The 25,903-nt window shown below is 44.1% G+C and overlaps 1 protein-coding gene across 1 annotated transcript; it reads left to right on the top strand.

Moving 5' to 3' along the window:
- The first annotated feature begins 825 nt into the window (after positions 1 to 825).
- BAG3 (BAG cochaperone 3) lies at positions 826 to 25,903 on the top strand. Its single transcript, XM_033149520.1, is given in 6 exon segments — positions 826 to 1,300; positions 1,302 to 1,350; positions 7,511 to 7,524; positions 21,425 to 21,763; positions 23,160 to 23,528; positions 24,665 to 25,903. Coding segments are annotated over 6 exon segments (1,662 nt in total). The 5' UTR covers positions 826 to 1,174; the 3' UTR covers positions 25,430 to 25,903.

The raw sequence follows: 25,903 nt of genomic DNA, 5'->3' as shown, positions 1-25,903 counted from the left end.
TAATGGGAAACCACAGCTATTAGTTAATTGGATTTATGATGTCAGCATTCTCATATTGCTAGCTAGTCTTGGGGTGTGGGAGGGAAAGTAGCTTGTTTGTTCTAGAGATGGAATCAAGCGTGCTTTCTCACTAAAGCAGACAGGAAAGGCATGGTCTTCACTAAAGAGCTGCAGCTGTTTTCCTGAGTCAGAGCCATCATGGCTCCTTGCCCAAATCTGGGCCAGGCAATATGGAGTGTGCTGCGTGACAGGGATTTATGAACTTTTCGCAATGCAGGAACATAAACATTGCCTTGCTGGGTAAGACCCGTGCTCAGCGACCTACCTCCCAGGCTGCCCCAAGGATGATCGAGAGACAACGACTGTAAACAAATTGCGCCTTTGAAAGCGCCACAGAATAAGAACTGAAAGGTTTGGCGCTTGAAGCGGAGACCTTAAGAAATGTTCTTGGCATGCAGCATAAAACTACGAGCGCATAGACAAGATCACTTGTTGCACGTTAGGATCTTTCGGCCACCATGCCATACCTTACAGGCTGTGTTCATAAAGCACAGCAAGGGGGCAGGCTTTCCGTGTCTGTTAAGGAAAAAAAACGCGTTGGTTAGTTACTCCGAATCACTGAACCAACTCGGGAGTTCAACCCTACGACGGGTGCTCGCGCGCGCAATGCGTTGGTCGATCCCCCTGGCGGCTGCGACGACCCGCTTTCCAACCTCGGAAGGAGCCCAATTACAGTAAATGAATCAGCATGCTCAAGCGAGCGTCGCCCGAAACCGCCGCCCAGCAGGCGGAGCGAAGCCAGCCGCTCGCCTTCGCGAGGAATAGAGCAATGACAGCAGCAGCGAGGGAGAGCGACTCCAGGAGGAGCTCTTGGCCCGGCTACCCGAAGGCGCGAGAGGCGCCCAGAAGTTTCCAGCGGGGCAGCTGCCCTGCGTCTCTCCTCCTACTCCTCCTCCTCCTGTTTGGCTCGGAGCGGCTATTTCCAGACACTTCCACCCCCTTCGGTGTCCCCTCCCTCCTCGCCATCGAGCGATAAAGGTGCCCAGCCGGCCGGGGCCGCCTCGCTTGACTCTCCCAGCTCGTGGCCCAGCGGGCGCCTGCGCTGCTCCTCGCTCTCTCTTCGGCGCTTCCCGTCTCCCTCGCGCTCGCTCTCCGTCCGGCGCGCAGCAGCAGCATGAGCACGGCCGCTCAGCCCCCCGCCATGGTCCACCTGGAGCCCGGCGCGGGCGAGCGGGAGCCCCTGCCTCCGGGCTGGGAGGTGAAGGTGGATCCGCAGACCGGCTGGCCTTTCTTCGTGGATACACAACAGCCGCACCACCACTTGGAACGACCCGAGACTCAGGGGGATCAGCTGCCCAAGGTGCCGCTGGTTTCTCTTTTCTTCTTTTTTGCGCGCGGGAACTTGGGAAGAATTTTCGCGAGGGGGGCGGGCAGAGAGGGAGTGGCGACCCCCCCCCCATTCAGGGCAGGGGGCTCCCTCCCTCCCGACTTTATCGGAGTTAAACCTGAGGGGCGAAGGGCGCGCGCGTGGAGAAGGTGGATGCGCGCGAGACCTTTGGCGCCTCGAGTTTTTTTTGTTGGAGAGGGTGGGGGACACTCCTCGGGACATGGCAGAACCGTCATGGTTGGTGTATAGGTGTCTTCTGTGGGGGTGTGGAAACGTCTCTCTCAGGCACCGGGAGACGGGGCGCTTCTTGGTCTCAGAATGGGGCGTTTATTGTAGGGGGAGAGTCCTTCCTCTCCACGGAACGTGGCGCATGGCGGCCTGCGTTGTGTGCGTGACTGTGTCTCGTTCTGTTGTGGTGACTCAGGAAGAATGTTGTTCGGGGCCCTCGGCTCTTTCTTGGCGGTGGAATTGGGAGTTGGTGGGGCGGGAGGGGGGTGAGACCGGCTGGGGAGCCGCAGGCACTGAAGGGCGCCGGGGAGCCTTGCTCAGCTGCAGCTCCGGATGGCACCGCTTGAAGGACAGCGGCGGCGCGCTTACCCGAGGCTCCGTGAGCAATGCAATGCGGGTGGGGGCAGTGCCAGGAAAAGCCTGTCCTCTCCCCCCCCCCACCCCAGTAGATGGCAATGCAGTGAGGCCAGGAGCTGGCTTTTGTCTCTGACGCACTGCAGTCCTTTTTTTTTGCGCGTTATATCATTTGATACCTCGGTCCTCGCAGTGTTTATTTAAAGTTGGCTAACTCGGCCTGTAAAAACTTTTGATTTACTTCATCGGGGTGTGCGCCTCAATCACTGAACAGCAGTTCTTTTAAAATTCCTTGTATAGGGGATTTCCATTTCTTTTTCTCCCCCATTTCTTTTCCTTTATTATTAGTTATTTTAAAAAGTCTTGATCATGGAAAGGTTCCCAAATCTGGCAGTAGACATGTCCTGACAGCCGCAGAAGGATGCACTTTAGAAAAACCAAAAATTTCCCCTCTGTGGCTCTGTCCTATTCATCCTGTGATGTGTAAGATTATGTAAAAAAACAATGTTTTTGTTCCATTGCCATTAATCTGTTGGTTATGCAATGACCAAATGACTTGTCTGAACTAGAAAGTTAATACCATAGTGGAAACAATTGCTGGGTTTTCCTCCTTAGCACTTGCAGGGATTTTTGCACATATGTTTTTAGAGAGTAAAACAGTGATTGGCATACATTGGTATAAGTTTCATACCTCTTGGAGAAGTCATATTCACATTAGTCAGAAGTACAACTTGCTTAGTTTTGGGGATCTTGTTGAGCATGCCGGAGCAAAGCTCCAAAGTGCCAGTCAAATAGATTTGAGTGGTCTTTACTGAACAGTGTACTTGGCTTTTGTCCTGAAAACTTCATTGCTTCAGCTGTCAGAGAGAGTTCTTGATGTTCTGGAAGCAGCTTCCAGCTTTACTATTAAAAAGTGGTGCAGTGCAAGTGATGTGAGGGCTTAAAACTAACAGCCACACTAAAGTGAAAACTAACACTCAAACTATTTTACTGTTAGTTTCTTTTAAATTAATTGGGGTTTTTTAAAGCAAACATTTATAACAGCCTTTTTGATTAAAAATATTATATCCTTGAAGGCTAAACCAGAGTAAAATAGCTCTCTTTGAAGAACAATTCAAATAACAAATTATATAATTAGTTCATTTAAAAATTTGTAAAAGATCCCCATAGCTGAATAACATTGCCTAACTAAAAGTCACATGAAACAGAGGTCTTCACAGCTTTTCAAAAAGAGTGGAGTGTGCTAGACTTCCAAATGTCAACATGTATGAAGTTCCAGAGACATGGAACCAGGCGCATGCGGGGGGGGGCACTTGCCCTGGGCCTTGAAGGGCTAAGCCTTCGCAGGGCTCCTGCTAGGAACCTGCCAGACTTACGCTGTTGTGCCAAAAATGCCCTGGGCCTCCTAGCCAACTGGGGACTCCCGCCCCGGGCCTCAGATGAGCTCTGCACATGGGACCACCACAAAAAGCCCTATTGTACATGACAACCTCACCAGTTTAGGTGGCAGGCAAAGAAGGAGGGACAATATGTGTGCATCTGGTCCCTCAAATAGCTTGGACCCAAACTGTTTAGGATATTAATGATTAAAACCAGCACCTTAAATTGGGGCCGGAAGCTCACTGTCAAGCATCCGTCAGGATTTTAGCAGCAGCAATCTTTAAAAGCAGCTCCATGTTAAAGTACTGGTTCTCAATCCTGGACCAGGGCATGGATTCTTGTGGTCAGGTCGAACCTCTCCAGATAGGGCTACAGCTGATAACTCCACTTTGTAAATGCCCTGGGCAAGGGGAGGTCTATATACATAACCAAATGATGCTACAGTGAAGGAAAACCTTCCTTAGTTAACTTATATTCAGCTTCAGGTAAGTTTTCAACGTATTCATTTATTACATTTGTATACCATCCATATAACTAATTTCTTTGTGTGGTTTACAAATACTGTATGTTTAAATCTACAAGTTAGGGAGGAGAGTTAGAATTCCTCATGGCACAGAGGAATGGTTGTAGTAGACACACTCCTTATAAATGAATACTGAATATATATTTGGTACAATTTCCTTAACCCTACATGGTTATTTTTTTAAAGGAAACTAGTGCTAACTGCAAAAACCTGCCTTGTCACTTTTTAAGATTATCTCATACTAGCATTTGAAGTTTATATTTTGCATTCATAGATGCACAATTCCAGTTCTTGTTGAAAGGACCTCCTCCCCCAAATCATAGGCCAGCAGCTTGCTCTGTGCTTGTATCCTGGCCTAGTTGTTGATTGTATCCTGTTTTGATGGAGAGATATAAAAATATTGCCTATACAATTTTTCCTAGTAATGGGCTATATCGTGCACACCAAATTCCAGCTTTCTAAATGGCCAGAAATGATCTGGATCATGCTGGGGTACAGTTTTCCTTTTTTCTAGGAAGAGACAAGTACTATGTACCGGTATGTGTCAAATTTCAGCCTTCTAGTGGTCTGAAAGCAGTGATGAGAAGCAGATATATTTCCACTACTGTATTTTTCTTCAAAAATTTCTCCATTTCTACAAATGCATTGTAAATAGAAGAATAAATGAGAATTATACATAATCTGTACAAGATAAATCAATCCTGATTTATTATGGACGTAAGAAAATGATATACATCATTCTCCCCCCCCCCCCAAAAATAATCTCATAATTGACTGGAAGTATCTTATACATAAGGGCATACAAATTGGGAAGAATGATGTACAACTGTTCTCTCCCCCCACCCCCAGCCAAGGCAGCAGAATGTCTTGGACTACATTTGGATCCAATTTCAGGGCTCTGCCTCATTAGAAAATACCCTACAATTTAGATTCACCATGCATGAATCAGTCAGTGAGGCACAGCTTGTTGAAACAAACTGATTTAACATGGAGACAGACTGCATATGTTGAACTTAATACAGTATACGTAATGATGGAATTTGAAGTTCTTAAAAACAAGCCAATATTTTAGCACATAGAAGAAAAGTAATTATGGATTTTCTCATTCAACATACTACATGACGCTAAATACAGGTTACTTTGAAGCTGGAAACAAAAAAAAGCCATGTCCACCTAGGAATTTTGAACCTAAAAGATTTGGGTAATCGGTACCTTCCAAAAGAAAGTGGTTTAGGTCTTTGTGCAGCCAATAAGACTTCTCTCATCCTGCAGTATGTCATGCAGGAATTGGGTACGCTGAATCAACATACCATAGCCAGGTTCCACCCAAAAACCGTAAAAACCTGGATGGCCATGCCCTAGGCGCAATTTGGGTGAATGTCTAATGCCTCTTTTTTATTTTGTGAATTTCAGATTGATTAATATTGTAATCATTCACTGTTAATGGGTTGCAGCTGAGAACTCAAAATATATTTCTTTAAAGGAAACAAAATATTCCCCTTTCCATGATGGGGATTAAACATACTTATGTGAAATTAAATTGTGTAACAAGTAGAGACATGGTGTACAGCATTTCTCGCCTACTGAAGTATCATTTACTGGGGGCCAATGAACTGCTGCTATGTAAAAGCTGGTTGAAAATGTTGCTGCGCAGCCGCCCCCCCCCCCAGGTGGAGTCTGTAATGTGTAGGAACAGCTAACCACCTGGGTTGACCCTAGCGTGTGAAGAATCTCCATGGCAGCACTGCACATTCCTGGCAGCAGTTAGTGCTGGCATGGAGACTCTTAATAATAATGGGGTGATCCACCTCATAAGCTCCTTCCACATGTTCCAGAAGCTTCGTGCAGCCACCCATTGCCGTATGATGGCCATTTGAGCAGCCTTTCTATAGCTTTATAAAATGTGTGAACACAGTAGATCTTTCCTGTGTTGAGATTCTCAGCACTCCTTGGATGTGCTATATGCATTTAATACTATACATGGAAAGGTTCCCTTGCTTTTCCAGGGGTACCGGTACACAATTGGAAAGCAGCAATGAGAAACTTACATTCCCATAGCCAAGATGCTAGATCGCAGATGATATTAAAAGTGCATAGCCATATCAGCACTTTAATTAGACTGGCAGTGTATTAGGCCAACTTGGATGTTTTCGCACTGAAAAAACAAAGGCTTGTGAACAGAAACAGTTGGTGGTTTTTTAAGTGGTTTTGCTGTTTCTCTAAAAACAGTGTTTCAGTTATAGACCAAAATGTTAGGAAACGTCGAGTGAAATTTTTATTTTAAAAAATGCTTCAGTAGTTATAAGATGCTTTTTACTCTGTTGCAATAATGGGAAATGTTACTGTACGTGAGCTATAAATAAAAGTAGCATTTGTAGTGTTAGTGTTAAAAGTATTTTTCTTCTTGCGAGGTTAGAATAAATATTTATACATTTTTTAGAAGTAGCAAAAATGATTGCAGCATTTGAAGCAATGACTGGGAAATAATGTTTCATAGGAGAGGAAAGTTGGTAAATATGCCAACTAAAATAAAAATAAGGGTTTTCTCCCTAAGCTTGATTATTATTGTTTAAATGTGTTGATTTAAAGGTGTGCTGTTAATTTGTCAACAGAGAAGGCATTACTATAAGCCATAGATATGACTATGGCCTAATATAGTTTTTGGAATTTGCCAACATTCAAATTATGTTGTTTGCAACTGGTAACCTTGATTGGCATTGTGATTTCATGCTTTAAAATAGCAGAGCTAGGAGTAATTTCACATGCCAGTAAAGTGGCCTCAGATCTTCCAAACATGGCTGCCGTTAGGGCCAAAGTTAGACAGACTATGTACATAATAAGATGGGCAGATGGGTGCTAGTTCATTCTAGATTGCTTCATGACTAATTTTGAAGTATATAACCTCCTCACTTGCCATCTTGAGTCTGAAACAAGATAGGAAAGAGATTTTGTTGAGCCATTTTTCTTTTGGGTCAAATTTACCGGTACTAACCCAGTAGAATAATAATTTTTTACTGATGGATCTGACCAAATGCCCATCTCGTCCAGCTTCCAGTTCACATAGTTGCCAACCAGGTGCCTATGGGAAGCATTTTTAAATTTCATTTCTAAGCCACAAACATGGTCTTCTTAAACTGACAGGTGTGTGGGTGGGTGTTTGCGTGTATGCACGCACGTACACATGTATGCATATTTGAATGAGCAAGGAAGTGGCTCCCAGCTGGCCGTCTTGGTGAACACTCCTAGGGAGCAAATGGCACATCTTCCAAATCATTATTTGACTGTTTTCTCCCTTGAGGTCCTGCCTTTTGAGCCTTAAAGCATGCCACACTTGTCCCCATTTCTGTTTGTATACCAGCTTCATGCTTGGGACAAATATGAGTGTTACCTATACAGTGGTACCTGGGGTTAAGAACTTAAATCGTTCTGGAGGTCCATTATTAACCTGAAACTGTTCTTAACCTAAGGTACCACTTTAGCTAATGGGGCCTCCTGCTGCATGATTTCTGTTCTCATCCTGAAGCAAAGTTCTTAACCCGAGGTACTATTTCTGGGTTAGCGGAGTCTGCACCTGAAGTGTCTGTAACCCGAGGTACCACTGTACCTGTCAATGTTATTTTTAGGTCATCATTATGGAGAGCTTAAACTGTCTGTTTGTAGGCTGAAGAGGGTTGGTAAAACCAATTGGTAAACAAGAATGTTTCTTGGTATATAATACTGTCTAATTATATAAATAAGGGACGTGGGTGGCACTGTGGTCTAAACCACTGAGCCTAGGGCTTGCCGATCAGAAGGTCGGCGGTTTGAATCCCCGCAGTTTGAAGCTCCTGTTGCTTGGTCCCTCCCTGCTCCTGCCAACCTAGCAGTTTGAAAGCACATCAAAGTGCAAGTAGATAAATAGATACCGCTCCGGCAGGAAGGTAAACGGCGTTTCTGTGTGCTGTTCTGGTTCACCAGAAGCGGCTTTGTCATGCTGGCCACATGACCCGGAAGCTGTCTGCGGACAAACGCCGGCTCCCTCGGCCAGTAAAGCTAGATGAGAGCTACAACCCCAGAATCATCCGCGACTGGACTTAGCGGTCAGGGGTCCCTTTACCTTTTAATTATATAAATATTATAAGAAGAGCCTCCTGATTTTTGGCAAAAGATTTTCTATCACATTTCCTTCCACTTATGAAATAGTGCTCCAGCCCAGCTTCTAAGCTACCTTTCATACTTCTACCCCTCTTCCTTAATAATTCTGTCTCCAACTTAAGCCAGCGGTGAAGGACTCTTGATTCCATTTAGCAACTCTTGTGGACCTATGATTTACACTTGGAAATCTACATAAGTTTGCCTACATTTCTGTTTGTTTATTTTGCATTGTGGCATTACAGTATCCTTATTTTGGCCCACTGAGCATTGAAATCATGTACAGGTTCACTGCTCTGCCTCTGAGGCACATTCGTGCTGCAACAAATAACTTGCTAGAAACTCTGTCTTCATCTTCTGCAAGGAAAAGCTCTTTGTACTGCTTGCTTTTAGTCTGGTGCGGGGGTAGGGAACCTGCGGCTCTGGAGCCGCATGCGGCTCTTTCGCGGCCCTGCCGCGGCTCCGGGGCGGCTGCCTGGGGTGCGGAGGTGGCGCGGAGTGGTGGGGGCACTGCGCCTGAGAACTCCTCGGCCGGAGGGAAGACGCGCCAGCCCTGCCAGCGATGGAGGGGCGGTTTGCAGGGGGGAGAGAGAGAGAGGGAGGGAGGGGGCAGCCGGGGGGAGGCGCGGGGGGCGGGGCCTGGTGCGACGGCGGCAGCGCAGTTGGCGGAGCGGAGCGGGGCAGTCCCCGCCGTGGCCCGCCACTGTGAGCGCGCAACAGGCGCTCCTCCTTCGGCTCCGGGGCGGCTGCCTGGGGCGCGGAGGTGGCGCGGAGTGGTGGGGGCACTGCGCTGTGCTCCTGGCCCGCCTGGGCTGCGCCCGCCGCGCCATCCTCCTGACCCGCCGCGCCTGCCCGCTTCCCTCCTTGGAGTGTCGGGCCCGGCGGGCGGCTGGGGTGTCCTTGTGGGGCTTGGCTCCGTTGCGCCTTCCCTGCTCCCCGGAGAGGCGGGCGGGCGGGGGACCTTCCCGGCGTCGGTCGCCGGATGGTGCTGCTGCCGCCTCCGCCTGGCTTTGCTGCTCCGCCTCGCCGTCCGGCGCCTCTTTGGCAGCGGGATCCGGGGGGCGCCCGGGGGCCCGGCCGGGACTCGGAGCCTTCCTGCGCCGCTGTGCAACAGGAAGGCCGGGCGGCGGCGGCGAAAACGTCTGGGCTGCTTCTGAAACCTCCGCCAACCGGTGCTTCGCCAGCGCTCGCTGCGGGCGGTGTACATGCTCAACGATGGCCCCAAGGGCGGCTCGGGGGCCCGGAGCCCCGAGGCCGGCGCGCTGCAGAGCCTGGCGCGATTCCCCCCCCCAAAAAACTGTTTTTTGCTTTTTGGCTTTTTGCCTTGCTCTCCCACCCCCCCTCTTTTTTTTTCCTCCCCTCCTTTTTTAATCCAAGGGGAGAAATCCCATTTTTAAAACAAACAAACAAACGAAAAATAAACAAACACCCCCCACAGCTGCTGCAGCCACTCTATTTGAATTTTTATTATTACCCTTTTCTCCCTCTATCCCCCCTTTTTCTTTTCTCTTCCCCTTTTGTTTTTGTTTTCAAAAAAAGGAAAAAGAAGAAAAAGATTTCCCCCCTTTATTTTTATTTTTTAAACTACTACATATTTTTAATAGATATTCTCCCCACCCCACCCCACCCCCAATTTATATTTTTCCACCCCACTTTTCCATTCCCACCCCCCTTTTTCTTTCTTTATTAATTCGCTTGCCAACCTATCTTAGAGGGGGAAGCCCTCTCTCCCACCCACCCCACCCCCAATTTATATTTTTCCACCCCACTTTTCCATTCCCACCCCCCTTTTTCTTTCTTTCTTAGTTCGCTTGCCAACCTATCTTAGAGGGGGAAGCCCTCTCTCCCACCCACCACACCCCCAATTTATATTTTTCCACCCCACTTTTCCATTCCCACCCCCCTTTTTCTTTCTTTATTAATTCGCTTGCCAACCTATCTTAGAGGGGGAAGCCCTCTCTCCCACCCACCACACCCCCAATTTATATTTTTCCACCCCACTTTTCCATTCCCACCCCCCTTTTTCTTTCTTTCTTAGTTCGCTTGCCAACCTATCTTAGAGGGGGAAGCCCTCTCTCCCACCCACCACACCCCCCCAAAACAACTTTGAGCTGAACCCCAGAAAACAGGGGTAGATCACTGCTGAAAGTAGATCACAGTTTCTTGGGAATTGGCCACCCCTGGTATAAGACATGTAACTAGAATAAAAATTTTAAAAAACCAAGCAAATAATTGTAATAACTACTGTAATAAAGCACTGCTATAATTATATATAATTTCCCTAAAATTTTGGTTTCATTCGCCTTTCCGTGCTGAAATGTCACAACCTGAAGGACCATGGCTTGCCCCCCCCCCCCCCAGTTTTGATCCTGGGTACGCCCCTGGGTCAATGCAAAAAAGTAAGAACTTATTCTTGTTGTTTTTACTAATTATACTTTGCATTGGCTCCTATACGTTATTTATTATTATTGCATTAAGGTAAGAAACAATATATGCAGCGTTATATTTGTTTTAAATGTCGCAATGGTTTTGCGGCTCCCAGGTTTTTTTTTTCCTTTGGAAACGGGTCCAAGTGGCTCTTTGTGTCTTAAAGGTTGCAGACCCCTGGTCTGGTGAGATGAAGCGATGATGCAAGTTCAATTTATGCAGCATTTATTTCATCACCTTCTGATGGAGCCTGAGTCTAGTATCCATTTATAGGCATGTAGGGTGAATGGCTTTGTATACTCTAAGCAAGCTAGGGCATTGTTGCCAACGAAGGCCCATCTTGATACACAGGCAAATAGTTTATTTTCTGTTATTAAAAACCAAGAAAGAAAACTGTATCACTAGATTCGTGCAGTTTCCGAATTGCCTTGGGTACTTTCTTTCCTTGCCAGCATGTTGTACCAAACACTGCAAACAACTACATAGCCCACTTAATTAGTGTTAAGTATAAAGCATGATATAAAATTAAGATAGAGCAAAAGTAGACAGGTGCATAAATACACTGCATGATGAACCAACAGAGATAATAAATATGAACTAAATTGAAAAATGAGTCAGCTTTGCTTTTTGGAAGTATACTTGGCAAACACTAATGAACCCTGGATCTTGTATATGCCAGCACTAAAACGTGATGATTGAGACAATAGAAATCAAGCACATATCTGCTTGCCAAATAGGTGGTTATATTGTACTAGGACTCAGGAGACCAGAAGTGTCTTGATCATATTAGGTAAGTGAAAGGGAAATAATAGTCTGTTAGTTTAAAGTTCTATCGGTGTAAAGCACTTCTATATAACTTTGATAAATGAGAACATAGTAACTTGGCAAGGATGGAAGAGACCAAAAGCAAAAAAAAACCCCAAAACCCACCGAAACCAAGTTTAATTGAGGCGATTAGCTACTGTCTTTGTGAGAGGATGTAGAAGGAAGCAGGTGGTGATTCCATCTTCATTCCTGCTTCTGGATCAGCTGATAGTTCCATGTGCTTATCCTCTTCCACCTGTTCTTTTGCTCTGACCTATTTGTTTATGTAGACAAAATACTAGCCGGAAAAATGCACATGTTTAGCACATGAGGCGTTGGGGTAGAATCAAAATGGGTCCAGAGGCTGGTAGGGTGTTGGGAAGAGGTGGATCAGAAATCTTTCAACTTTAGAGGTATGTTTGCACTAGCTGTATGTTTTCAGGTCAAATTTCATCTGAATAGCTTGTACTGAATAGCGTGCACTCATTCTGTTCTTGAGAGTGCTGCACCTGCATTATAAAATTTACCATAATTCTACAGTACTCTTGCTGGCAATTGCCCCACCACCTGTCATACACTGTTAATTGACTTGGGCTACACCTAGGAATAAGTTCCATTGGACAAAGGGGAACTTGCATATTTTTAAATGTGCACAGGGTTGTGCTGTGTTAAATGCATCTCATAGTTCTAGTGTAAATGGAAAATGCACTAAGAGAGCACCAGCTAACTTGGACAAAACAGATCATAAAGACCTGTAAAAGAGACAGGCTACTATAGGTACCCTCAAGTTAAGATTGTGTTACATATTCTGGAGTAAACATAGCTCTTCTTCCTCTTGCACATGCTCTCAAATGAAAAATCATGACAATCTAATACCATTGCATCTGTTGCAGCTTTCCTGTGAATTTCAAAATACAGCTAGATCATAGGAGCATTAGCCTACATAAGGAATACATGGAAACTGAGCAAGATTTGTCTCACCAGTGGAACTAACTTCCACTCTGCTGTGGAGAAATGCTTGCCAAATCCTCTTGAGGAAATAAAGGCACTCATTCTCTAACCTGAACAAACTGCAGGTATGTAAAGATTGTCGTCTTTAGCTATTATGTTGTTGTTGAAGGGTCTGGCTTAGGTAACACCCACACTATATTTTTAAAGCACACTGTGCCTTCTTCCTGGGAAGTAATATGAAGGATGTAGCAACAGCATATTTCTTTCCCAGTTGCAAAATTTTGTGCTGACTGCTCCTCCTTCATTTATCCTTTTGGTAACCTCTCAATAGTAGCCATATCCTAGACCATGGGTAGGCAAACTAAGGCCCGGGGGCTGGAACCGGCCCAATCACCTTCTAAATCCGGTCCGCGGACGGTCCAGGAATCAGCGTCTTTTTACATGAGTAGAATGTGTTCTTTTATTTAAAATGCATTTCTGGGTTATTTGTGGGACATAGGATGGGGTCTGCCTGGTGTTTTTACATGAGTAGAATGTGTTCTTTTATTTAAAATGCATCTCTGGGTTATTTGTGGGGCATAGGAATTCATTCATTCCCCCCCCCCCAAAAAAAATATAGTCCGGCCCACCACATGGTCTGAGGGCCTGCTGCTGAAAAAGTTTGCTGACCCCTGCTTTAGACAAAACAGTTCTTGTAATTCCCCTAGCACGATTTGTCTGTCTCTTCCCTGGTTTATAATTAATATTTCCAGCAGGCCTCTCTGCTGAGTGGGAGCAAGCTCTTCCCATAAGCAGCCTACTGGTAACAATGACCTCTGACCCCTCCTCCCTATGTGTAACAGCGAGGAAGGGCAGTGGGTAAGAGTCACACACACACACAAGAGAAGGTGGTGTAGAGACCTCCTTGAAATGCACTCTTCTGTCTCCTTGCCTTTGTATATAGCCCCTCTCCCTGGAAAAGCAAAAGGGGTATGTGTGTGTTTGCGGGTAGCTATCAAAAGGGCATGAGAGAAAGAGAGAGAGATATCTTCCATGTGCTCTGTTCTATTTTTCTACTGTCCCCCGCCCCCGCCCCCCCTGCCGCCTGTTTCAGTTTAGGAAAAGCAAATGGGAGACAGACAGAAGAGTGCAAGGCTAATAAAGCCCACGGTGGTTTTGAAAGTCAAGAGGGGAAGAAAAGTATGCAAGGAACAAAATTATCTTCGCACACCCCTTCGCCTCTGTCCCACACCTCCGAACAAGGAGGAGGGGCTGGGTTGAGCCTGCAGGCCTGTCATTTCCCAGACCTTACTGTGTAGCCTATGCACACTTTCAGAGGGAGAAGCAGGCTGTACGCATTAACCCTACCTTCCAGTGTCCCTGCCCTGTTGGCTCCATCCCTGGCCTTCATTCTTCTTCATTCTTCAAGCAGGAAGGTTGGAAGGGGAAGCCTTCACTGGTTCAGCTGAACATGCTTAGAATTGTGCATGGGAATGGAAACCTTATGTGGCCAAGGCTTCCATTCTCATTGAGTACAGTCATACCTCTAGATACGATCGCTGCAGGTTGTGTTCGTCACCGGATACGAATGTGCCGAACCTGGAAGTACCGGAACGGGTTACTTCCTGGTCCGGCGGTTTGCACATGCGCCGAATCGCACCGCGCACATGCGCAGACGCGGCGCTTCAGGTTGCGTGCTGCTCGTGTTGCGAATGGGGCTCCGGAACGGATCCCGTTCGCAACCAGAGGTATGACTGTATTCTAAGTGAATGAAACTGAATTCTGCCCAAAAATGTGAAGGTTGGGGATGAAGCTGGCAGGGGCTGTGGAGGCAGAGCAAGCATGCACAGCCCCGTTCTTCCATGGGTTGGAGGCAAAGCCTTGAACTGGGTTTATATCTTCTTTTATGTTGCTGTAGCAGTTGTCTTTCTGGTTAAAGCATGCCCGGTCATGTAATGCCCTACAGAGAGATTTGTGTAAAGCCGTTGATTGGATATCATATAATACTTCTTAATGTATTGTAAGTGTAGCTGGTACTTAACCTCAGTACTTAGGGAATTGTTTAAGGTGTGTCTGCATTCCTCACTCATGTGCCTAGTAATTTAAGAATCTCGCTCCCTTCACAGCACTGGTGAAGCAAAGCAGAGATAAGATGCTTGGGCCGTTCGTATTCATTCTAGATCACTTGGCTTTAGCAGATCTAATTTTAGACCCTTTTGATATTTTTGCATTTGATTTATTTAAGATAGTTTTATCTTACTCTTAGGTAAAAATTCCCAGTGAGATTTGCATAATAATTAGAATTAGATTTGCAGATGCAGTAATTATAAATATACAGTACATAAATGGTATCAAGAACTGAAAACCCAGATGAAAACAATCACTGGAGGCTACAGCTGTGTCTGAAAGTCCGGAGGGGGGGGATCTTTGCCTGACACTGAAAGAACACAAAAATCCAGTTTTTGTGAAAAGCCCAAGGTACGATAAATCGGGTTCTACCATGAGTAAGAGCACGTGTTGCGATCGGGACCTGGCAAGACACATTCCCTTCCTGTGGGGGTGGGGCCGGTAGCCGGCCTTAGTAGCTAAATGGTCAGTTAGGAGTTGCTGGGCAAAAGTTAATGTTGCAACTTGTGATGGACAGCTTAGCGTCCTATTTAAGCCTCAGCACGTAGGGCGTTCCTTCTCTTGGCTTCGGCTGCTGATCACCCGTCCCGCCCCCCCTTTTTTCTTAGGCCTCTGCGTTGACTTTGCTCTGCCTGTCATGGGGTCGTCTGCTTTGTAGCAGGGGCCCAGTAGGAATTTGTCCATCTGGCCGATTGGCTGTGCCTTTTGGTTTTGCCTACTGCAGTAGCAACTTGTCACAACTTGTAAGGTTGGCGGTTAGGCATTGGTTCCTGTGTGGATTGCTGGATTGGGCGCTGCCCATCCAGAATCATGTGATGCTGGGAATTCCGCTAAAGGAATCCGGCGACTCTTATGCTTTGTCCGATGCCCCCGGTAGGGGTTAGGGCCATAAGCCGAGTCCCCGGGACCATTGAGGAAGAGGGACGCGTTGCTGTCCCCCCGTCCTTAACTCTCCTCAGCGGCATTCTCCCAATCGCTGGTTTTAGGCCAGCCTCTGTCCCGGTGTGACAGTAGTCTGAACCAATGCCTACGCAACCACTCACCGAATTTGTATTTAAATAAAGTTGTGGCCCTAAATTATTTGCCAAAAACCCAAACCAAAAATCTGTCTCCTGTGTCAAGTCAATGGGGGGTGGATTGAGGTCCTCGATACGCAACTTAAAATGTCTCTTCTTCCTTCTCTTCCCCACAATATTCCCCACAATAATGTTTCAGTAGACTGAGACTTGCACCAGAAAATCCCAAAATATTTTTTAATTCCTCCTCCCGCAACATGGACAGCAGAATGAAGGTGCATTTTTAGAAACGATTAAAGATTTCAAACAAAACCTTTCTGGCTAGCACAATTTTAAAACTTTTTGACACTCAATCACTATTGAGAAGACTTGCCTTTCTTTATTCTAATTAATTACCAAGGCCAGATTTGGCCGTAAAGTCTGCTGCAAGCAGCTCAGAATTAGGAAGCTTCTCTCCAAGTGAAAGAACTCTCCTCTCCAAATTGCAGATTGTGACTCTCAGACCCATTCCACTTGCAAGGAACTGAGGGTCTCTCCTTTGCAGAACAAGTTGTATTCCCTCCCCTTTACTAACTCTGGAACTAGACATACCTATTTCACGTTCATGTCCACTTTGTTGTTAATATTAAACTGCTTTGAGGGTTTTCTACAATCAAGCAGTATATAGATTTTATGAAATAAACATTAGTTTTCTGCTCTTTTACTCACTTAGACTAGCAGCATAGGTAAGAAACAAAAATAAAATTCAATGCAATGCAGAAACAACAATAATAAAATACAAGACCAATAAGCAAATAAGAATATGGAACATTCTATTTTTCCTAGTTTGTACACGCCTCTGAGATCTTAAGAAAACATTTCCAAGCCTATTAGAAGATCGTAGCAAAAGCTATGGAGAAATAACTGTATGTTGCTTCTATTTCTCTGTACTACCTTTTGTTTCAGAAATGGAACATGTGGATGGTACAGTAAATGCAAACCACAAAAATTGCAGTTATAATTAAATTATATAGTAAGAGTTAAAACAGCAAAGAAAATGAAATGACTGGTTCTAAAGAATATTGGATATTATACATGACAAAGCTTAACCTATTTGATTCCATTTCAGAAAGGGAACAGGATAAGGACTTTCTTTCAGCTTTTACATACCCAAATCAAAACATTCCATCAAAATTATTGATATTTTGAGACACGTTGAGGAAGAAATGGTATATAAATAACCGTTTTTGGTAATAACATAATAAAAATATTTATATATTAATATAGTTCGTCTGTTTTTTTTAGGAGTTGAGTGAAATACAGAAATATAGCACTAAGTTTGAATCCCAGATTCTCTGTGCAGTGCTCTTGTAAGTCTTGTAAGCAGCTGTAAGAATTAATATATTAAGTGGTGTATAAGTTTATGCTGCTCTGTATTTAATTGCACAATAAACCTGAACTCCAGGCAGAAACATAGTACAAGCAAATTAACTTCCGTCCTCCTTACTTGTTGGTCCAGTTGCGTTACATATTCAAGTTTTTCTAAGATTGACAGCACTGTATACATATGTGGGTCTCCAAAAGCAGCTGGCATTGACTTGTTCCAGTGGTAACGCAGGAGAGAGAATTTTAAAGAATTCATTGGAGCCAAAGAAGACATTCCAATAACAACTTTGTTTCTGGATAAATAAAAAAAGTTTTGATTATTTAGACAATTTATGGTAGTCCCAAAGTGGTGAAAAGTGAGGATATTTTTAAATAAATCATACTGTAGTGGTTAAATTAACTAGTCTTAAATTTGAATCTATTGAGGACAATGATGAGTTTGAATGGGGGGGATAGTGCAATCCTACAAATGTAAACTTAAAAATAAGTCCCATGGAGCTGACACCAAAAGGGGACTGAAAAGGACCTGGCCCGAAAAAGGAACTTCATGAGGTATAGTGCAAGAAGCTTCATTAGGAACTATGAGCCTCAGAAATAAAGGGCATGGGCATGTACAGAGTGCGTTTCTCCTGCCACTGAGGAACCTCTGTATTTAATAACATGTTTATTTTTACATCTCATGATTCCTAGCAGTGGTGAATGGCGGTTAATGTGGATTATATATTGATATTTATTTACATTGTTTCAGATACATTCCTATGAATTTGGGTTGGGGGTTGATGACAACTTTATAAGCTCATCAAGGGGTCATGGACCTCGTAAGTTTGAGAAACCCTGCGAAATAGGATTGCAACCTGAGTTATTCAGGTTTGCTGAAGGAGATTGGGGAAAGTCATTGTTTCTCAACCTCATTCTCCCTGTGTGTAGGGAAGAGTGGGGAACATCTACATTGTAAGATTAAATATCGTAAAACATTTCAATATTATAAATACTTTTGTAACACATTTTTTTTCCTTTTTGATTGCAAAACAATTAGCCCTTGAAGGTGAAATAGGTGAATAGCTCTTGCCTGATAACTGATGGCAAATAAGAATTGCTTCCAGATATGATAAGCACAGAAAGTCTTATTGGCTGAAAGAGAGCTGATTATTCCACTTGTTAAGCTTTCAGTGCACTGATGAATATAGGTCTGTGTGAGCAGGAAGAGGGATAACTTTTGTGTGTAGTAACTATCCACTCATATGTCTCTTTTCCTAATTTATTCTCATTTTCTGGAATTAATATCAGAAGTTTATCAGTCTCATTTTCTAAAAGCCTTCAGATAGGATCACACCCTGTGTGCTTGTGATGCACTTATCTCTTTAAATTCAGGCCTGCTCCAGTTATGCATAAAATGAAGTAAAAATGCAATTTAAAGCACAAATATATAGCTGAAGGGCTGTGAACCTTCCTCCACGTTATCGTCACAGCTACTTGCCATCTGGTTGCTTTCCTTCCGGTATATTTCTGGTATAAGAGCCAGACCCAGGTGGGGTGAGTGGTGGGGAGACCCTGTGAGACACGTGTAGTTTGTCCCTTATTTAATGATACCTACCCTGTGAGCAACAGCAGTACTTGTTATCTGATCTCACACTTGGAGATTCATCTAGAATGTGAGCCCAAAATAGAAAGACCACTGCAGGAAGAGCTTCATTAGAGTTCCGGGGGGGGGGGGATTTCTTCTACAAAATTCCATTTCCATCCTGTGTAGTGTCTTAGTATCGCATTACAAGTATCTTCCATTCTCTCTGAATGGTTTTTCTTTTGATCTTCCTACTTGTACTTCCTTTCTCCTTTCCCCCACACTTTCGCTCTCACATTATTGCGGCTGATAAACCCTTGCTTGATATTCAGTATATCCATCTGTATCCACCATCAATAACATTCTTTAACATTCTTTAAATAGCAATGAAAAGAACAATACCGGCAACGTCTCTGCATTGTTACCTGTCAACTTACGCGTTTTGAATATTTCTGTGCTGCTACCAATTTTGTTGTGGAGAAGGAATGCTATTGTCAGCCATTTTTCAGATGTCCAGAAGATTAAGCATTTGATGCAAACTTGCCCCTCAGTTTACAACAGGCTTCCTCAACCTCAGCCCGCCAGATGTTTTGAGACTACAATTCCCATCATCCCTGACCACTGGTCCTGCTAGCTAGGGATCATGGGAGTTGTAAGCCAAAAACAAATGGAGGGCAGAGGTTGAGGAAGCCTGGTTTACAAGAATTAAAAGCCGACCCTTAAATACAAATGATTGTTACAGCTATGGCTTCAATTTACCGAAATGAGTATTTGCAAATTAATACATACACATACATGTGCGCGCGCACACACCAAGCATTTGCAAATTCTAAGTATTTTCACTTTAAGAAAACCTGGACAGCAGCTGTAATAGCATCCACAGGGGTCATATGATCAGGGGCTGCTTTCCAGCCTCCTCCTGACTTAGCTTCATAGTGTTTAGTATTTCTACAATCCTTGTTTCTGGCTTATATCTCAGCACACAGTTTCTGGGAATCCCAGAATTGTAGAGTTGGAAGTGACCCTGAGGGGTCAACTGAATCTCAACTGAAGTATCCGTGGCAGGCTAAACATACCCAACTCCCTCAACTGTTCCCCACAAGGTTTGGTTTCCAGACCATTTTATCATATTGCACACGTTCCAGCTTGCCAGTATCCTCCTTAAATTGTGGTGCCTAGAACTGGACACAGTACGCCAGGTGTGGTCTGATTCACTCCTAGTGGCTAGAGGGGTGGAATTGCTCACCTGGCTTCCCATTGTGGAGGTTGCTGCCAATAACAGAGGTGGTGGGCAGGTTAGCATGGTGTGGGCACAGTTGCGGTAGCATCAGAATTGCTGCTGTGCCCACACTGCACTGAAGTCCCTGACACCTCCCCCTCCCCCTCTTGGTTACCAGCAGTGACATGTGCATTAGGAAGCCACTGTGAGCTATGCTGCCCTGCTGTGCTCCGCTGGCTGAGTTTTTGCCAACAGAACATTTGTGAACAGTCCATGAAATCACAGCACATCAGCCAATGCGGACAATTGCCTTCTTGTCTAGGGCCAATTGCTTTGAAACTAAAGCTTATGTTCCCTTCTACAAAACCCTTGGTGAAATGCCTGAAGAGTGTTTATGTAACTGAATCTTGCATTCATGAAAATCACTATAGAAGTTGGCCTAATAAATGGTAACCCTACCTCTTCTGTTCTGTACAATCCATTCTACATGCTGTGTGGATCATGGGATTGGACTTAGAGACTCCAGCCCTGACAGAGCAGGAAAGCTGTTCCAAGGGATCTAGTTTTGGCTGGCATTTGTTGCCAAGCCTAAAATTATGGTTGCCAAGACCTTGGCCCTCTCCTTATCCCTGACCTTGCACTGTGCCTCTGCATGAAATCTGGGGCAGAGATTATCCCCTTCCAAAGCACAGAGTAACTGCAGAGATGATTCCCGCAGCCTTCATCAGCTCTGAACTTGGAGATGAGTGGTGTACCATTTTGCTGCTGCAACAGTCTCTAGGCTTCCTTTCCAGAGCCAGAGGGAAAGGCTGAGACATGTTTTGGTGCTGGGTGTGACAGGTCTTCCTTGTAGTTGCGCTGTGCTTCTGAGCCTCCCTAGCTTGAAACTGGAAAGGAATGCTGGGCTTTTCTTGTCTCACTTGCCCAAGAGAATGTGAACCCTCACCCTGCAGAGTGGAGTTGTTGACCCCTTCATATTATGCCAGCATGCTCTGGTCTCTTGTGTTTAATCAGCAGTAGGCTCAAGAACTGCGGTTTCAGAATAGGGAAGAGTTGCTAATGTTGTGCACATGCTGTGTACAAAAGAGATGGTGGGAATGTGGCAGAGAGATCAGGGAGAACCCCGGCATTTATTCTAGGAACTTTTATGCTAAATCAAATTACAGTATTGGTCCATCTAACTCAGTACTGTATGTGACCTGACTGGTAGCAGCTTTCCTTTGTTTCTTGTAAGAGTCTTTCCCTGCTCTTCCCAGAGATGCCAGGGATTGAATCTGGAACCTGTTGCATGCAAAGCACATGCCTTGTCGCTGAGCTGCAGCCTTTACTATGGACCCACAGGTTCTAATACTAGTGCTGCCTTTCACCAGCTAGCAAAAAGGTACATGGAGTGAATCTGTCAAGGTCTCCACCGCATGTCTCATGCAGCATGTTGTGGTAGTTTCCCAACACAACTCTTTCCATGCTCTGCATCAGCCACTGGAAGGTATAGGATTAGGCTGTAAATCTGGTATCTTTTAAAATATCTCTCCCACCCCACCCCACCCAAAAAAACATGCATGAAGATATTTCAGTAGTTAATGTAATGTCTTAATCAACTAAACAAGGCAATAGAATAAAAACGTAGTTAACAACAACAAAAAACTTTACAACACGCTGTTGATAGTACCTGTGTTAATTGCGATGTATGTTTGAAAATACTTACCCTGAACTGTCAGGATATCTTTTCGAGAGACTGAAATATATTTTGTCTTAGTACGAACTTGATTCCCTAGAGTTCTTATAAACGTATTAGCAGTTATAGATGCCTTTTCAAGTTAGAATGCAACTTGGCAAAGGAGTTCCCGTGGGCATACAAGAAACGTTCTGGTGTGTAGATCAACACTGCTTATTAACAGGTTGTTATGAACTGTATAAATCCCAACTCCTAAATCTGTACCGTGTGATCTGTTTGTTTGCCTAGGAAAACCAGTCATCAGCAAATGGTCCATCTCAAAATAGTCCAAACCAGTCCCAAGTCAGAGACGGAAACATGGGATACCCAAAGCTTCGTGCTGGTTACATCCCCATTCCAGTCATACATGAAGGTGCAGAGAACAGACAGCAGCACTATCCTGGCTATCAGCCTAGCATGCGAGCCAAGGCAGAAACCATTCCTCCCACAGCGCGGGCCCCGTCACCTCTAAGAAGAAACTTTGTCCGTTCACAGTCCCCAGCTAGGGGATTTGCAGAAGCTGCCCAAACAGATAAACCTTGTGGACAGACAACAACAGCTGCACCAGTCCAAGTACCCCTCTCACATAGATCTGAGGTAAGTTGACAGAATTGCTGTGGTATGTTTTGCATTAGAATATTTGCACGGTTTAGGATTTCAATTATAGTGTGGAGTTGAGTTATAGCCGACACATAATTGGCTTTTCTTCCTTTACTCCCAAATATTACTAATTTTGTATGTGTACTTCACATATATGCTGTGGTAGTCAACAGATATTGTCCCCCCCCCCCCAACATCATGTATATAAAATAAATTTCATATATATAAACATTCAAGGCATCATTATTTTCTTGCATACTGATCAGTTTAGAAGGAGATGCATTCCATTGCAATACCTATTCATTTGATTGTTTCCAGAGAGAACTAGATACTATTGAAAAGGAAGATTATTTGCAAGCTGAATTTCACATATAATTAAATTGCTTGGTATGTAAGCTCTGAACCACTTTGAGCTCCATAAAGTGAAGCTATAGACATGCTTGCATTCACTAAGCAGTGGAAACCTGTGAGAATAAATGTGAGATTGTACCTGTTGCATTAAGTTTAAAGCTTCTCTTGCAGGAAAGGAGAACATAAACCTGAAATAAGACTATAAGGGATTTTCAATTGTGAATGTTTACTCATGATTTATATTTAAAACTATAAAGAAATAACAGCTGCACAGCTGCCCATCACTACAAAGCTTTAATCTCCTTTTCGTTACGTCTGACTAAATTTAAAACCAAAAAGTGGTGTTTTGTAAAATGCAGCAGGGAGTCATAATGCAGCATACTGTTCGAAAGGTATAGACAATGCTATGCCAACACTCCATCTGACTCTGGCTACAGCACAAGCCAGCGATAACATTGAAGGTGCCTTCACCCAGCCAGCATTTAGTTGACCACAATAACATAACCATAAATTAGAGGTGCTGGTTTAGGCTTGTGCAGTATATCCAGAGCCGTGTAGCCTTGTATATGTGACCACTCTTGATAGGCCCCCTCAGCCACTCTGTTTGGCGCATGCTTCAAAGCAACAGAAGCTCACTCTGCATTTCCTTGAAGCAGTGAAGTCTGCTGAGTCGGATTTGTTTTGCTAACTGTGACTCATGAGTTTTACAGCTCCAAGATTTCAATTTTCATAAATTCCCATTTATAATTAACAGAAGGAATTAATTTGGTTTTCATATTTCTCCAGCATCCAGACTGGGGCAAGGGGAAAAGTCCAGAGGGAGCTTTCTTCAGATTAAAACATGCTGCCAAGCATGCTTCAACCTGTTGTTCCAGGCATTGTGGAGTGCCTAGTGTAGTGTGTAAATCTGCCTAGTCTCTATGACATATGGCTACTACCACTGCAGTATCATAGATCCATTAACCTCTTTTTTTGGAAAATAAACTTATGGCTAATATGATAATATAATATGAATAACAATTTTGGTTTGTTTTTTCTCCAGCAGTCACCATCACCTGCACGTTCTGAGTCACCAACCCTTTCCCCTCAATCACCAGGCAGGCCCAGTTCAGGAAGCCACCAGCTTCCTCGTGGATATATTCCTATCCCTGTTATTCATGAGGGGAATTTTCCAAGGCAACCATTACAAGTCCATCATCAAACACAGAAGACACATTATCCAGCTCAGCAGAGTGATTACCAAGCTCACCAGCCGGTTTATGGCAAAATTCAGGTTGATGATCTGGATCAGAGGCCACAACGGGCTCAGTCACCAATCAGGGTGTCACAGAGAGGTTCAGCCAGTCGTGAAAGTTCACCAGGCAGAATCCAGTCTCCGACTTCCATAAGAATACAGTCAGTTAGACCTCAGGTAGGTGTGGTGAGCTTATACTCGTCCCTCTTTGATTTTAATTAGCAATTATACTGCTGATTATGTTTGGATTGCATTACTCATGCTAGAAATTTGCAAGGTAATCTAAAAGCCCATATCCATTCATTGACACAACTAATCAGCTAATGAATTCCTAGCAGATGAAAAATTATAGCTCCCAATTTATTTATTTTTTTAAAAAGTAAAACTGTATTCGGGCTCTGCTATAACCATAATCTTAACTTTTGTCTGTTTAACATAGTTACCTTATCCAGATCCTGTTGGTTGTGGGAGAAGGGGTCCATAAATTATAGTATACACTGTACTGTGCAACCATTTCCACTCAGTTGAAGGGAACCTCCTAGAGTCTTACTGTTAATGACATATTACTGAGCGTTCGTTGGTTTTATCTGCAATTCAGTTAAGCTAGCTCAGTAACTAGCCTTTGAACTTTTTACCCTGTAGGGCAGTGCTGAGGAGCCTCCAGGTCATGGGCCTGTTTGGCCCAAACCACACCCACCACCATATGCTATAGGACATCAGGCACTGGACAGGTTATGCTGCAGTTGCAAACCCTTAAGCATACTCCTGATTCTTCTTTTTCCAGCCATTGGTAGAACTTGGCACTTTTTGTGTCATTGTGTGGCAAAAGAAGCAGCCTCCAAATTCAAAAAGCACCTAATTAATAACTTGCGGTTACAGCCACAGCTTGAATTCAAGTGGGGAGTTTCAAAATATTGCTTTGAATAAGGCATATTTTGTTCCTCACTATTAGATTGTCACATGCATACATACATTTGTCCTTCACACCTTAAAAAACAAAACAAAAAAATCCACAATTTTCTCCCCCATTCCTGTCTATTCATGTTCTGCTATTTTTCTTCATAGCTTTTGTATCCATAGAAGTCTCTTCTCAGGCTGTAGTCTGTTTTGGGGAGGATTTGTCAGTATTAAAAAAAATTGGTGCACCTTGAGTGTAGACTCATCTATATAGACACATACAACGTATGACTGAACATTTAAACGTCATACATCTGGAAATGCTGGACTCGGTGCTGTCATTGTATTTAAAGCTGAGATCCCATTACTTGTTTTCTTGGTTCCCGTTCACCACCAATGTTGTTCTCATTCTTCAGGCCTCGCAGCCCCAAGTGCCAACACAAGCATCGCCACCAACTCTACCACCTGATAACAAATTTGAAAAGAAGACTGGCTCCTCTGGAACGGAAATCCCTGCTGCATTCATCCCCATTCAAGTTAGTCATACAGATACAGATGCTAAGCCAACTTCACAAAAACCTCCTCCTGCAGCAGAAAATGTGGATAAAAAAATTCCTTGCCCCCCTAAAGCTGCTCCCGTCGAAGAAAAACCTATCCCACAAGAGCCTGAACCACAGAAGACTTCAGAAGAGCTTCAGAAGCATCCTGGAGTCTTGAAAGTTGAAGCCATTCTGCACAGAGCACAGACCCTGGAGCAGGCTGTCGATTCCTTTCAAGGCAAGCAGAATGACAAAAAATACCTAATAATAGAAGAAGATTTGACCAAACTGCTGCTAGCTTTGGACTCTGTGGACCCTGAGGGGCGTGTGGACGTCCGGCAGGCCAGGAGAGACGGTGTAAGAAAAGTTCAGAATATATTGGAAAGGCTAGAACAGAAAGCAGATGATGTCCCAGAGCCCGTTGAAGGGGACGGACATCAGCCACCTTTGCCTGAGAATAATCAACTGTCACAGGGGAAAATGGGTGCTGATCCTACGATGGAGAACCTTCCCAAGGAGGCAAGTAGTGAGAATGCCAAGGAGCAAATCAAAGTAGAAGTGAATCAACCTGGATCTAAGGAGGAAGTAGCCACCGGCCTTGCCAAAGAAACAAATAGACCTGAAAATGTGACTGAACCATAGCCACAAGGGGGGTGGAATTAAAGTCCTCGGACTGTTTTAAGTTAAAGTGTGTGTTAAGTGAAATTTAACTTGCATGCATTTCAGGAGCTTTGCACCAATTGGTTTTTTTTAATAAACATAGCAGCTTGGGACACTGTAAACACTCAGGTGGGGGAGATGTGGGGGCAATAAGGAAAAAATAAACCATTTAATCTATTTTCTGTATATTGCTCAGAGGATGCGTCTGAAGAATATCTTGTAAAAGAGTTGTTTTCGCACCACTCTGTGGTAGGGGAAGTAGGGTCAATATCAGCAAGTGAGACTATTTAAAAGGCACTCGGTGTGGGGAGGAGGAAATGTTTTCAATATTAGGCACTTTAAGTAATGATGCCTGAATAGCATGGTAATAAATTGTAGGGATATTTATATGTGTTAAGAACTTCAGTGCTATATTTTAATTGGAAAAAAGAAATAAATAATAATGTAGAAACCTGA

Source organism: Lacerta agilis, chromosome 5, assembly GCF_009819535.1.
Source record: "Lacerta agilis isolate rLacAgi1 chromosome 5, rLacAgi1.pri, whole genome shotgun sequence".
Lineage (NCBI taxonomy): Eukaryota > Metazoa > Chordata > Lepidosauria > Squamata > Lacertidae > Lacerta > Lacerta agilis.
Note: the sequence above shows the minus strand (reverse complement) of the source record. Positions and strands in the feature narration are given on the sequence as shown.